Source organism: Coregonus lavaretus, assembly GCF_964263955.1.
Source record: "Coregonus lavaretus genome assembly, chromosome: 7".
NCBI lineage: Eukaryota > Metazoa > Chordata > Actinopteri > Salmoniformes > Salmonidae > Coregonus > Coregonus lavaretus.
This window is the reverse complement of record NC_139994.1, coordinates 4829986-4845116: the sequence shown is the minus strand read 5'-3', so window position 1 is coordinate 4845116 and position 15131 is coordinate 4829986. Positions and strand designations below refer to the sequence as shown.

General features: G+C 47.0%; 1 protein-coding gene across 2 annotated transcripts in view; it reads left to right on the top strand.

Moving 5' to 3' along the window:
- Window positions 1–11543, top strand: part of LOC311132809 (sorting nexin-13-like) — a 49715-nt gene extending 38172 nt beyond the window's left edge. The window contains exons 16-26 of one of the 2 annotated variants that reach the window (XM_084166151.1): window positions 806–843; window positions 1094–1163; window positions 2809–2951; window positions 3442–3549; window positions 3629–3739; window positions 3867–4028; window positions 8359–8430; window positions 9969–10114; window positions 10207–10275; window positions 10358–10470; window positions 10556–11543. In XM_084166151.1, coding sequence (XP_084022277.1) covers window positions 806–843; window positions 1094–1163; window positions 2809–2951; window positions 3442–3549; window positions 3629–3739; window positions 3867–4028; window positions 8359–8430; window positions 9969–10114; window positions 10207–10275; window positions 10358–10470; window positions 10556–10791 — 1268 coding nt within the window. In that variant the 3' untranslated portion in view covers window positions 10792–11543. Of the gene's footprint in view, window positions 1–805; window positions 844–1093; window positions 1164–2808; window positions 2958–3441; window positions 3550–3628; window positions 3740–3866; window positions 4029–8358; window positions 8431–9968; window positions 10115–10206; window positions 10276–10357; window positions 10471–10555 lie in introns of both variants that reach the window. The other variant, XM_084166150.1, reaches the window with a different exon arrangement.
- Window positions 11544–15131: the final 3588 nt, after the last annotated feature.

Sequence of the window (15131 nt, the reverse complement as noted above, 5' to 3'; positions counted from 1 at the left end):
GTGAAATAGATAATAAACAAAAGTGAAATAAAAAATTTACAGTAAACATTACACTCACAAAAGTTCCAAAAGAATAAAGACATTTCAAATGTCATATTATGTCTATATACTGTCGTGGAAATTCTACACATGGGACACTCAAAGTAAATCTTAAATGAGTCATTCTTTATTATCAGTGCGCTGGAGAGGTTCCAACCAACTCAATGCACCAAGTACACATGTCGATCAGGAGCTCTACCGGGGCAGTCCCGTTAGATCCCTTATATACTGGTTACAGACACGTTACATAGGCATAGTTCATAGGGTTGGTTCGGGCATGTGTCTGGCACCATCTCCTATCTTAACTTACAGAACATATTCTGTGCATTCTGCCAAATAATCTGAAGGAGGAGGTCATGACGGCCACTGTGTACTCTCTGTTTAGGGCCAAATAGCATTCTAGTTTGCTCAGTTTTTTTTGTTTTGTTAATTCTTTCCAATGTGTCAAGTAATTATCTTTTTGTTTTCTCATGATTTGGTTCGGTCTAATTGTGTTGCTGTCCTGGGGCTCTGTGGGGTCTGTTTGTGTTTGTGAACAGAGCCCAAGGACCAGCTTGCTTAGAGGACTGCACTGCATGCATTATTTGGTGTTTTACGTTGTACACTGAGGATATTTTTGCAGAATTCTGCATGCAGAGTCTCCATTTGGTGTTTGTCCAATTTTTTGAATTCTTGGTTGGTATCTATAACTCTTTGCTTCACATCTCTCTCTCTCTCTCTCTCTCTCTCTCTCTCTCTCTCTCTCTATCTCTCTCTCTATCTACAGAATCGTTCAACGGTTCTCCAACAGGAAGCATTAATCTAGTAAGTCCTCGTCACCCCCTGAGACACCAGCTGTCATTAACTACAGCCAGTCATAGTGCTGTCTGTTACAACAGGTTTTACTGGACCCCTACTGCTGTAGAGTTGTTAACATTTAACACCAGTTAAGCAATGGTTGACTTTTACTGCAGAGTTCACGGTAGCAGTATTGCTTCTTTTAATTGGCTGTTAGTCCAGAGATTGGCAGTATCTCTGGTTCTGATTTGGTTGTTTTTCTCTCCGCTGTTTACAGTCTCTGGATGACCTGTCGAACTCCTGCCATGACGACAATATACAGCTACACGCCTTCATCTCTGATACAGGTACACACACACACACACACACACACACACACACACACACACACACACACACACACACACACACACACGTGATATAATCTCCAGTCAGTATATAGTCTGTGGTGTGATGTATTGTAAGCTAGTATATTCTGAAAGTTAACCAGCTATCCATGTCCTCTCACTTGCATGTGTGACTACTGACCACTAATGTGGTTTCATTCAGAGATGTGTGGGTACAACAGTAGTGGTCTTAAAAACGTTACTCTGTCAAAATGCCTTGATGCTGTAAGGAGCCTAGAGGCAGCATTGTCTCCGAACACTACAAGACGTGAGTTCTGTTATCAATATTCAGCAGTATTATCAAAGCTTTACATTACTGACTTCAATGTAGAACGTTGGGGCGTTAATGGAAAGGAATGCGTATCAGGGGTGATAAAATGGCCACCATGTTTTGAAATTTGATTAATTGATTTGATTGATTGGGCTGGGTAGGGGAGGCAATTGTTTAGATTTTACAGCAGTGTGACAGGTAACTATTTTAGGGCCAGAACTGTTGTCAGTCTTTTGACCTACTAACTCCTCCCCCTGACTAGCCACCAACTCACCTCTGCATCGCCCTTTGACCTCATCTCCTCACGTTAACCATCAGCTTGTATCACTTATCTTACAATCTCATGTTGCTGCTACTTTTCTTTTCACACATTCATTATTCTATCACCTTTACCATTTCATTATTCTATCACCTTTTACCATTTCTTCTGTTTCTCCTTTTTCCCTTCACTTTCCTTCTTTACCCTTCTTGCTTTCTGTCTCGCTGCCCTTGGCATCCTCTGTCTCGCTGCCCATGGCATCCTCTGTCTCGCTACCCATGGCATCCTCTGTCTCGCTACCCATGGCATCCTCTGTCTCGCTAACCATTGCATCCTCTGTCTCGCTAACCATTGCATCCTCTGTCTCGCTAACCATTGCATCCTCTGTCTCGCTACCCATGGCATCCTCTGTCTCGCTACCCATGGCATCCTCTGTCTCGCTACCCATGGCATCCTCTGTCTCGCTGCCCATGGCATCCTCTGTCTCGCTGTCCATGGCATCCTCTGTCTCGCTGCCCATGGCATCCTCTGTCTCGCTGCCCATGGCATCCTCTGTCTCGCTAACCATTGCATCCTCTGTCTCGCTACCCATGGCATCCTCTGTCTCGCTACCCATGGCATCCTCTGTCTCGCTACCCATGGCATCCTCTGTCTCGCTACCCATGGCATCCTCCGTCTCGCTACCCATGGCATCCTCTGTCTCGCTACCCATGGCATCCTCTGTCTTGCTACCCATGGCATCCTCTGTCTCGCTACCCATGGCATCCTCTGTCTCGCTGCCCATGGCATCCTCTGTCTCGCTACCCATGGCATCCTCTGTCTCGCTGCCCATGGCATCCTCTATCCCCTTTCCTCTCGCCATGTCCATCCTTTTGGTCATCTGTCCTCATCCCCCTGCTTCTCTCTCTCTCTCGCCCACCTGTCTGCATATGTCCCATCCTATGTGCCATCACCCCTCCCTCCCTCTCTCTCTCTCTCTCTCTTCTTCACCCTTCCTGGGCTCTGTGTATCAGTAGCTGATGCGTGTCTCCCCGGGGCTGGGTTGGGGTTGGGGTTGGGCCTGCTGGGTGCCACAGGGGTATGTAATGACCACGGAAAGACCTACGCCCTCTACGCCATCACTGTGTTGCGCCGTAACCATGACGGCAGCGAAGACTCCTGGAAGACCTACCGACGCTACTCTGACTTCCACGACTTCCACATGAGGATCACGGAGCAGGTAAAGGTAAATGTGGGTGTGTTGGTGTGTGTGTGTGTGTTCCTATAACAAAGGGCTTCTGACTACTAAGGTGTGTACATAGATATGGAAAGATGGCATGTGCCAGCATGAGCAGCGCCATTGAGGGCAATCTCCATTTTAAAGTAGTCAATATATTCTTCTGCTTCTGTAAGTGCAGTTTGTAAACTGAAAAGGTGGCTACTGACACCTACTGTGCTGGAGGGTGTATAGTCTGAACAGGTATAAAGCCAAGGCTGGGGATATACTGCCACCTGCAGTTATAGAGTATAATTAATTAGCTGACCCTGCCTGCTGACCTTAACCCGTAGGAAGTCCCACCCAGCTGACTACTTTAAAATGGTGGAAGCCTCAATGACACTGCCCATGCTAAAACAGCCTTTGGTCCGAATGCGCCCTCCATCCATCTCCATGGGTGTGTGTTGTTCCTCCATTTTGGGAACCTGAAGTGTGTGTTTGCGTTGTGTTCCAGTTTGAGAATTTGACGTCGATCCTGAAGCTGCCGGGGAAGAAGACGTTCAACAACATGGACAGAGACTTCCTGGAAAAGAGGAAAAGAGACCTGAACTCGTACTTACAGGTAAGAGTGTGACGATGTGTGTCATGCCTTAAGTATATCCGGTTACATGGCTATAACCAGTCCTCTGTCTGCGTGTTAGCTGCTGCTGAATCCAGAGATGGTGAAGGCCTGTCCTACTCTGGTCCCATACGTCTACGACTTCCTGGAGAATAAACAGTACAGCAAGGGGAAGGGAGACTTCGCACGCAAGGTACACACATACAGACACACACTTACCTTGCCCAACTGCAAGATACTCCAGTTGCTTATCTACGGCGTCGCACACGACACAAACTCACTTGTCTAGTGTGTGTGTGTGTGTGTGTGTGTGTCCTCAGATGGATACGTTTGTGAACCCACTGCGTAGCTCGATGCGTAACGTGTCCATCGCTGTGAAGGGCCTGCCAGACAGTCTGGCTGAAGGGATGAACAAGGCTGCTGACAACATGGGACGCATGTCTGAGAAGCTGGGACACGAACTCAAACAGTCCGTGTTCAAGGTAACGACCCTAACTGCAACTTTTTATTACAACCATAACCTAGCCAACAAGGGATCTCTGAACGATTGGGACAGAATCAAACATGTCATGTTCAAGATACAGGCTGACTATACTGTCTAACACTGCAGATATGGCTGTGGTGGTCATTACATTTAGTCAGTGATTGTCAAGCAAATAACTGCCGGTCTCATGGTAATTGACCGTTAATTAACATAAACTCGTGAGTTGTCCTTATGTTAGGTCCTGATATGGCTGTGCCATATGGCTGTGGGCTACACTAGTTCATTTAGTAGACAAGATTTGCTTAGAATTCCGTGGCAGTATTTTATAATCAAATCAAATTGTATTTGTCACATGCGCCGAATACAACAGGTGTAGACCTTACAGTGAAATGCTTACAAGCCCTTAACCAACAATGCAGTTTTAAGAATACCAACAACAAAAAAAACAATCACACAAAAAATAATACGAAATAAAAGTAACAAATAATTAAAGAGCAGCAGTAAAAATAACAATAGTGAGGCTATATACAGGGGGTACCGGTACAGAGTCAATGTGCAGGGGCACCGGTTAGTCGAAGTAATTGAGGTAATATGTACATGTAGGTAGGGGTATTAAAGTGACTATGCATAGATAATACGCAGAGAGTAGCAGAGGGGGGATGCCTGCGGTAGCAGAGAGAACAGTCTATGACTAGGGTGGCTGGAGTCTGACACCTTTCTCTGACACCGCCTGGTATAGAGGTCCTGGATGGCAGGAAGCTTGGCCCTAGTGATGTACTGGGCCGTACGCACTACCCTCTGTAGTGCCTTGCGGTCGGTGGCCGAGCAGCTGCCATACTAGGCAGTGACGCAACCAGTCAGGATGCTCTCGATGGTGCAGCTGTAGAACTTTTTGAGGATCTGAGGACCCATGCCAAATCTTTTCAGTCTCCTTAGGGGGAATAGGTTTTGTCGTGCCCTCTTCACGTCTGTCTTGGTGTGTGCTTGGACCATGTTAGTTTGTTGGTGATGTGGACACCAAGGAACTTGAAGCTCTCAACCTGCTCCACTACAGCCCCATCGATGAGAATGGGGGCGTGCTCGGTCTTCTTCTTTTTCCTGTAGTCCACAATCATCTCCTTTATCTTGATCACGTTGAGGGAGAGGTTGTTGTCCTTGCACCACACGGCCAGGTCTCTGACCTCCTCCCTATAGGTTGTCTCGTCGTTGTCGGTGATCAGGCCTACCACTGTTGTGTCATCTGCAAACTTAATGATGGTGTTGGAGTCGTGCCTGGCCATGCAGTCATGGGGGGACTGAGCACGCACCCCTGAGGGGCCCCAGTGTTGAGGATCAGCGTGGCGGATGTGTTGTCACCTACCCTTACCACCTGGGGTCGGCCCGTCAGGAGGTCCAGGATCCAGTTGCAGAGGGAGGTGTTTAGTCCCAGAGTCCTTAGCTTAGTGATGAGCATTGAGGGCACTATGGTGTTGAACACTGAGCTGTAGTCAATGAACAGCATTCTCACATAGGTGTTTATTTTGTCCAGGTGTGAAAGGGCAGTGTGGAGCGCAATAGAGATTACATCATCTGTGGATCTGTTGGGGCGGTATGCAAATTGGAGTGGGTCTAGGGTTTCTGGGATAATTTGCTTTGGATAAAAGCGTCTGCTAAGTGGCATATTATTATTATATTATGGTGTTGATGTGAGCCGTGACCAGCCTTTCAAAGCACTTCATGGCTACAGATGTGAGTGCTACAGGTCGGTAGTCATTTAGGCAGGTTACCTTAGTGTTCTTGGGAACAGGGACTATGGTGGTCTGCAGGCAGGGAGATATGGAATCACGTAGTAACCAAAGAAGTGTTAAACAAATCAAAATATATTTTAGATTCTTCAAAGTAGCCACCGTTTGCCTTGATGACAGCATTGCACACTCTTGGAATTCTCTCAACCAGCTTCATGAGGAATGGTTTTCCAACAGTCTTCAAGGAGTTCCCACAAATGCTGAGCACTTGTTGGCTGCTTTTCCTTCACTCTGCCGTCCGACTCATCCCAAACCATCTCAATTGGGTTGAGGTCGGGTGATTGTGGAGGCCAGGTCATCTGATGCAGCACTCCATCAGTCTCCTTCTTGGTCAAATAGCCCTTACACGGCCTGGAGGTGTGTTGGGTCATTGTCCTGTTGAAAAACAAATGATAGTCCTACTGAGCGCAAACCAGATGGGATGGCGTATCGCTGCAGAATGCTGTGGTAGCCATGCTGGTTAAGTGTGCCTTGAATTCTAAAAAAATCACTGACAGTGCCACCAGCAAAGCACCATCACACCTCCTCCTCCGTGCTTCACAGTGGGAACCACACATGCGGAGATCATCCGTTCACCTACTCTGTGTCTCACAAAGACACAGCGGTTGGAACCAAAAATCTCAAATTCTGACTCATCAGACCAAAGGACAGATTTCCACCGGTCCATTGCTCTTGTTTCTTGGCCCAAGCAAGTGTCTTCTTATAATTGGTGTCCTTTAGTAGTGGTTTCTTTGCAGCAATTCAACCATGAAGGCCTGATTCACGCGGTCTCCTCTGAACAGTTGATGTTGAGATGTGTCTGTTACTTGAACTCTGTGAAGCATTTATTTGGGCTGCAATCTGAGGTGCAGTTAACTCTAATGAACTTATCCTCTGCAGCAGAGGTAACTCTGGGTCTTCCTTTCCTGTGGCGGTCCTCATGAGAGCCAGTTTCATCATAGCGCTTCATGTTTTTTGCGACTGCACTTGAAGAAACTTTCAAAGTTCTTGAAATGTTCCGAATTGACTGACCTTCATGTCTTAAAGTAATGATGGACTGTCGTTTCTCTTTGCTTATTTGAGCTGTTCTTGCCATAATATGGACTTGGTCTTTTACCAAATAGGGCTATCTTCTGTATGCCACCCATGCCTTGTCACAACACAACTAATTGGCTCAAACGCATTAAGAAGGAAAGAAATTCCACAAATTAACTTTTAACAAGTCACACCTGTTAATTGAAATGCATTCCAGGTGACTACCTCATGAAGCTGGTTGAGAGAATGCCAAGAGTGTGCAAAGCTGTCATCAAGGCAAAGGGTGGCTACTTTGAAGAATCTAAAATCTAACATATATTTTGATTTGTTTAACACTTCTTTGGTTACTACATGATTACATATGTGTTATTTCATAGTTTTGATGTCTTCACTATTATTCTACAATGTAGAAAATAGTACAAATAAATAAAAACCCTGGAATAAGTAGGTGTGTCCAAACTTCTGACTGGTACTGTATGCCAGTTAGGCTCTACACCGTTTGTAAAGCAGATTAATGTGCTTAATTTTAAGGAGTTATTTGGCCACTTTAGTTGTGATACAAACCTTATCAAAACGTATAGGCCTATGGGCTAGGTGACATGAGGTGTGCGACAATGATTTGAAAAAAGGCCTGCGCTGTTTCTTGCCTTACTGCACACGCTTTGCATCATTCACAAGTGATAATATATAATTCACAAGTGATAGGCTAATATTTTCACCCATCAGACTATTCTTCATTTAATTTTGTCTTTACATATACTAAATAATATATGTGTAAAATAAGTTTTGATTTAGAATGGACCATTATCATGCGCTTGTCGGAACAGGGGCAGGGGGAAAAATACATTACATCTATGCACTTAAATAGCGAATGGAGAGCGCTTTTCCCGTGGTTCATTTTCATGCCAGCCAGGTAGGCTATACTCCTGTTGTAAAGAGAAGCAATGTGCTTAATATTAGGAAAGTTGAGAAATAAATATAGTAGGCCTAGCCTATAGAAAGCTGATGGAATCCTCCTCTTTTTAGTAGAGGCCATCACTCTGTTTTCTCACGCAATTGCATGGCCTATAGAAATGTTGCGCAACATGAGCTCATGGGACTCTCATAAAGTGTTTGATTAGATTTTCAATTACATTTGCATTGATGTCAGAGTGATTAGAGGGACAATAGAGTGCTGAGTACCAGGCAGTTAGCAAGTTTGGTAGGCTGCTAATGACCATCAGCAGCATCAGAGCTTGGAGAAGCCTAGTTACCGTGACTAAGCGGTCAAGTGGAATTTGAGTGCGGTCATGACTCGTGACTGGTGGTAATACGGTCACCGTAACAGCTCTAGTGTGGACCATGTTAATTCCTTAGTGACGTGGACACCGAGGAACTTGAAGCTCTCGACCCACTCCACTACAGCCCCGTCGATGTTGATGGGGGGGGGGGGTGTGCTCGCCGCAACAGCCCTAACTCCAACCATACTGACCATACTCTAACAATACTCTGACCATCATTTAACCATGCTCTGTAATGTCTGGTGTCCAGGTGCCTCCACTGCTCCCCAAGTCTGACATTGACCCAGAGCACTGCCGAGTCTCGGCCCAGCTGGACGACAACGTGAGTACAACACCCCGCACTAGCACAGGGCCCCACCAGCTTACAGGCCCTCTGCTCTGAAACATGTTAATAAGTGAAAACGATATAGTGGTGTGACGGTCACTTTGGCCTGGTGTGTTCCAGGTGGATGATAACATCCCCCCCACTAGCACAGGGCCTGTGACGGTCACTTTGGCCTGGTGTGTTCCAGGTGGATGATAACATCCCCCCCCACTAGCACAGGGCCTGTGACGGTCACTTTGGCCTGGTGTGTTCCAGGTGGATGATAACATCCCCCCCACTAGCACAGGGCCTGTGACGGTCACTTTGGCCTGGTGTGTTCCAGGTGGATGATAACATCCCCCCCACTAGCACAGGGCCTGTGACGGTCACTTTGGCCTGGTGTGTTCCAGGTGGATGATAACATCCCCCCCACTAGCACAGGGCCTGTGACGGTCACTTTGGCCTGGTGTGTTCCAGGTGGATGATAACATCCCCCCCCACTAGCACAGGGCCTGTGAGGGTCACTTTGGCCTGGTGTGTTCCAGGTGTGTGATAACATCCCCCCCCCACTAGCACAGGGCCTGTGACGGTCACTTTGGCCTGGTGTGTTCCAGGTGGATGATAACATCCCCCCCCCACTAGCACAGGGCCTGTGACGGTCACTTTGGCCTGGTGTGTTCCAGGTGGATGATAACATCCCCCCCACTAGCACAGGGCCTGTGACGGTCACTTTGGCCTGGTGTGTTCCAGGTGGATGATAACATCCCCCCCACTAGCACAGGGCCTGTGACGGTCACTTTGGCCTGGTGTGTTCCAGGTGGATGATAACATCCCCCCCACTAGCACAGGGCCTGTGACGGTCACTTTGGCCTGGTGTGTTCCAGGTGGATGATAACATCCCCCCCACTAGCACAGGGCCTGTGACGGTCACTTTGGCCTGGTGTGTTCCAGGTGGATGATAACATCCCCCCCACTAGCACAGGGCCTGTGACGGTCACTTTGGCCTGGTGTGTTCCAGGTGGATGATAACATCCCCCCCACTAGCACAGGGCCTGTGACGGTCACTTTGGCCTGGTGTGTTCCAGGTGGATGATAACATCCCCCCCACTAGCACAGGGCCTGTGACGGTCACTTTGGCCTGGTGTGTTCCAGGTGGATGATAACATCCCCCCCACTAGCACAGGGCCTGTGACGGTCACTTTGGCCTGGTGTGTTCCAGGTGGATGATAACATCCCCCCCACTAGCACAGGGCCTGTGACGGTCACTTTGGCCTGGTGTGTTCCAGGTGGATGATAACATCCCCCCCACTAGCACAGGGCCTGTGACGGTCACTTTGGCCTGGTGTGTTCCAGGTGGATGATAACATCCCCCCCACTAGCACAGGGCCTGTGACGGTCACTTTGGCCTGGTGTGTTCCAGGTGGATGATAACATCCCCCCCCACTAGCACAGGGCCTGTGACGGTCACTTTGGCCTGGTGTGTTCCAGGTGGATGATAACATCCCCCCCCACTAGCACAGGGCCTGTGACGGTCACTTTGGCCTGGTGTGTTCCAGGTGGATGATAACATCCCCCTGCGTGTGATGCTGTTGCTGATGGATGAGGTGTTTGACCTGAAGGAGAGGAACCAGTGGCTCCGCAGGAACATCAAGAACCTGCTGCAGCAGCTCATCAGAGCCACATACGGAGACACTATCAACAGGTACACCACACACACACACACACACACACACACACACACTCATCAGAGCCACATACGGAGATCTGACTATTGTCTGCCTCTGGTCTCTGCAGGAAGATCGTGGATCATGTGGACTTCATGACAGCTCCAGAACAGGTAGCAGACTACGTCAAGAAGTTCAGGTAACACACACACACCATCAGATCGCTGCGTGTGATTGGTTAGAAAGCCCATCAGTAACTCTGTGGTCCCGCCACTGTGCAGGGATTCGTACTGGCCCAACGGAATCCTGGCCGAGTCTCCACCCCGCCGGGACAAGAACATCCGCATGAGGACGCGGGTCGCCGCCAAGACCAACCTATTGGGAATCATGCCAGGTAACACACACACGGAGTAAACACACACACTGACTGAACCAACATGTTCACTATTAATCCACCATTTCTCCCTCTCCTCTTCCAGATGAGTTGAAGCACATCATCGGGGCGGATACGACTCGTAAGGGCATCCTGCGTGTGTTTGACATGTTCCAACACGGACCAATGAACCGCCGGCTGGTCTACGTGCTCCTAGAAGGGTTCCTGGAGACCATGTTCCCTCACTACAAGTTCCCTGAGCTGTTTGTCAAACTTCACTCTCGCTCGCCGCGCACAGCCAGATACACACAGAAACTCCAGAGCACCTCCCTGAAGAGGTGACAGGAGACTGGGACTGGGCAGGCTACTGAGTGACACCCTGTCGCACGGAGTGAGAGAAGAGAGGGAGGGGAGTTGTGGGGTTGAGAAGAGGTTAACGCGTGTGTGTTCTCAAGAAGGGATTGTTGGACCGTCCTAGCTGTTAACTCTGTCCTGCTCTTCACTTCCCATACGTGCCTCACACACCAACACGCTCCTGTAGCGATAACAAACTGCTTTGGGTTTTTTTTTTTTTTTTTTACTTTTTGTTTTATGCTAACTGTTTTTATTGTAGATGTGTGGTCAGATTGGCAGAGCTGCTCTGATATGCCCAGCAGATGATCTCAGTTCCTGATACCAGGCCATGTCTAGAGAAACACATGTACCGGTATATAAATAGATGGATAGGAGAGGGAGGGGGATAGAGGATGCCATGGGTAGTGAGACAGAAAGCGTGAAGGGAAGTGTCAAGGCGTTTGTTTTTATGTGACATCATCATCCTGCCATAATCCTCTAGGACACGAGGAGGCTGGGTTTGGCCTGAAGGCCACTCCCCCTTTTCTAATGCGCACGTCAGTAACCATGACAACCAACTCTCTAACTGTTGCTTGTGTTTGACAGGGATGATTGACAGCTCTACTGTGCTTCATGTTAATCATGTGAAAAAAAAAACAGAAACCAGAACGCACAGCTCCCCTGCTGGTGAGGCCTGGGTAAATCTGAAATGGCTCATTCTAATGCACTGCTTTCGGACAGACAGAGGCTAATGGTAGTACTCTGCATTTTGGGAATGTGGTGCCTATTTGGACGGAGACAGAATGAAATGACAGGCCAGACTGTGAATGCTGCTGTCTGTAGAAGCAACTGTCTATCAAGTAGAATGTACTCGCTGGGCCTGTCTGTCTGCGTTTGGTGTTTGAGAGTGTGTTTGAGAGTGTGTGTGTTTGAGTGTGTGTTTTGAGAGAGAGTGTATGTGTTTTGAGAGATAGTGTGTGTGTTTTGAGAGAGAGCATGTGTGTGTTTGAGTGTGTGTGTGTGTTTTGAGAGAGAGAGAGAGTGTGTTTTGAGAGAGAGCATGTGTGTTTTGAGAGAGAGCGTGTGTGTTTTGAGAGAGAGCGTGTGTGTTTTGAGAGAGAGTGTGTGTGTTTTGAGAGAGAGCGTGTGTGTGTTTGAGTGTATGTGTGTGTGTTTTGAGAGAGAGAGAGTGTGTGTTTTGAGTGTGTGTGTTTTGAGAGAGAGCGTGTGTGTGTTTGAGTGTGTGTGTGTTTTGAGAGAGAGCGTGTATGTGTTTTGAGAGAGAGAGAGTGTGTGTTTTGAGAGAGAGAGAGTGTGTGTTTTGAGAGAGAGAGAGAGTGTGTTTTGAGAGAGAGAGAGTGTGTGTTTTGAGAGAGAGCGTGTATGTGTTTTGAGAGAGAGAGAGTGTGTGTTTTGAGAGAGAGAGAGTGTGTGTTTTGAGAGAGAGAGAGTGTGTGTTTTGAGAGAGAGAGTGTGTGTTTTGAGAGAGAGAGAGTGTGTGTTTTGAGAGAGAGAGAGAGTGTGTTTTGAGAGAGAGAGAGAGTGTGTGTTTTGAGAGAGAGAGTGTGTGTTTTGAGAGAGAGAGAGTGTGTGTTTTGAGAGAGAGAGAGTGTGTGTTTTGAGAGAGAGAGAGTGTGTGTTTTGAGAGAGAGAGAGTGTGTGTTTTGAGAGAGAGAGAGAGTGTGTTTTGAGAGAGAGAGAGAGTGTGTGTTTTGAGAGAGAGAGTGTGTGTTTTGAGAGAGAGAGAGTGTGTGTTTTGAGAGAGAGAGAGTGTGTGTTTTGAGAGAGAGAGAGTGTGTGTTTTGAGAGAGAGAGAGTGTGTGTTTTGAGAGAGAGAGAGTGTGTGTTTTGAGAGAGAGAGAGTGTGTGTTTTGAGAGAGAGAGAGTGTGTGTTTTGAGAGAGAGAGTGTGTGTTTTGAGAGTGTAGCAGTAAGCTGCAGCCCTCCCCAGTCAGTCAGACACTGCCAGTGTGGGCCCAATGCTATAGTAGCACACACCACTAAGGAACAGAGAGAGAACACACACTGATAGCCCAATGCTATAGTAGCACACACCACTAAGGAACAGAGAGAGAACACACACTGATAGCCCAATGCTATAGTAGCACACACCACTAAGGAACAGAGAGAGAACACACACTGATAGCCCAATGCTATAGTAGCACACACCACTAAGGAACAGAGAGAACACACACTGATAGCCCAATGCTATAGTAGCACACACCACTAAGGAACAGAGAGAGAACACACACTGATAGCCCAATGCTATAGTAGCACACACCACTAAGGAACAGAGAGAGAACACACACTGATAGCCCAATGCTATAGTAGCACACACCACTAAGGAACAGAGAGAACACACACTGATAGCCCAATGCTATAGTAGCACACACCACTAAGGAACAGAGAGAACACACACTGATATCCCAATGCTATAGTAGCACACACCACTAAGGAACAGAGAGAGAACACACACTGATAGCCCAATGCTATAGTAGCACACACCACTAAGGAACAGAGAGAGAACACACACTGATAGCCCAATGCTATAGTAGCACACACCACTAAGGAACAGAGAGAGAACACACACTGATAGCCCAATGCTATAGTAGCACACACCACTAAGGAACAGAGAGAACACACACTGATAGCCCAATGCTATAGTAGCACACACCACTAAGGAACAAAGAGAGAACACACACTGATAGCCCAATGCTATAGTAGCACACACCACTAAGGAACAAAGAGAGAACACACACTGATATCCCTACTTTATCACGCTTTTATTCAGAGAAAATGTCATTAATTTTGTGCAATATTTTTCTTTGATGCATGACTATTTGAATAACTGTATATTGTATAAAAATGGAAAAATATACTGTTTTGGAGAAAATTGTAGAAAAGGTGAAAGAATTATCCTCCCTTCCCAAAGGAAAAAAGTATTCGAACCCCAACAGCCTACATTCCGTTGTAAAAAAAAAAAAAATCAACATTTAATTGCAGACTCGTTTTATAAGTATTTTTTTTATTATAATTTTTTACTCCTGATGAATGTGGTTTCCATGCCGATGTGTCAGCTGGAGTGACGAGTGATCTAGCCAGTCGAGCTAAAGCCTCTGGATGGGAAGCTATAGCTCATTGGTCTAGAGATATGGTGGAAGGGCTTATTATGCAGATGAGCCTGTTGATTGGAGAGTGAAATGATTCACTGTTGTATGAACCAATGACAGGAGAGACTTTGTGTCATCTGTCCAATCAAATTGCAGGAAAGCCATGTTTCTGTGAACCAATAGAATCACTGCTATATAGCACTTTGTACCAGAGTTCTTCCATTGGCCGATCAGAGCTCTGTTCCACTGCTGCCATTGGATGGAACTGTCCCTCGTCTGCTGTGATTGGCTGGCACTGAACAGCTCTAGACTGTGATTGGCAGTGTGAGGACATGAAATCTGAGCTGTGTGACTTTTAAAAGGAAGTGGAAATGTGTCCCTGGACAGGAGAGGTGACCAGGTGAACCCCACAAGACTTCACCTTTAAAGCCTCCACTCTCTCCCATTCAGGACGGCTTGGCTGTTGATGTCCACAAGGTTTACCCCACGTCAACATGGTCCTGCGTTGTATTAATCATTAAATGAACGGAGCACAGAATCAAATGGAGAAACACAATATGAGACAACACAGCAAGCATCATGTACATTTGGATGAAGCGTTGCTGTGAAAAGCCGGGATCTTCTAGTACATTATGAATCTATGACAATGAACCGTGAGCATATCTGTGTACAGTACGTGTCAATAGTGTGCCTAAATGTTCCGTCAGCTCTATTTTCGTATTTTTCTTTAACGACAGATAAGCATCAAACAGAATGTCATGGTCATTTTAGACTGAAGAGAACTCTAAAGACTCTAGAACCAGAGAACTCTAAAGATTCTAGAGCCAGGGGTGGGTTCTAGACTCTAGAACCTGGGGTGGTCAACCCTCCTCCTGGAGAACTACTGGCTGTGCAGGATTTTGCTCCAACCCTGCTCTATTCTAACACACCCAATTTAACCAATCAAGGTGTTGAGGAGCAGCTGATTAGCAGAACTAGGTGTGGTGGTGTTAGACCACGGCTGGAGCAGAATCCTACTCAGGATGGGTAGCTCTCCAGGAGCAGAGTTGGAGACCCCTGCTCTGTGGTGTTTTTTGCATCATGCTTATCAAACTATTCCTTTGGAAACGTTGAACTCAGATCAGTAATAACACTAATAATAAAGCGGTAACTGACCAACTGACCACTGTGTGGTGTGTTGCGTGTGTTGTTCTTCAGCGATCTCTCTCTCTCTCCTTCAGAGTGCCCTGGTCCTTCACAC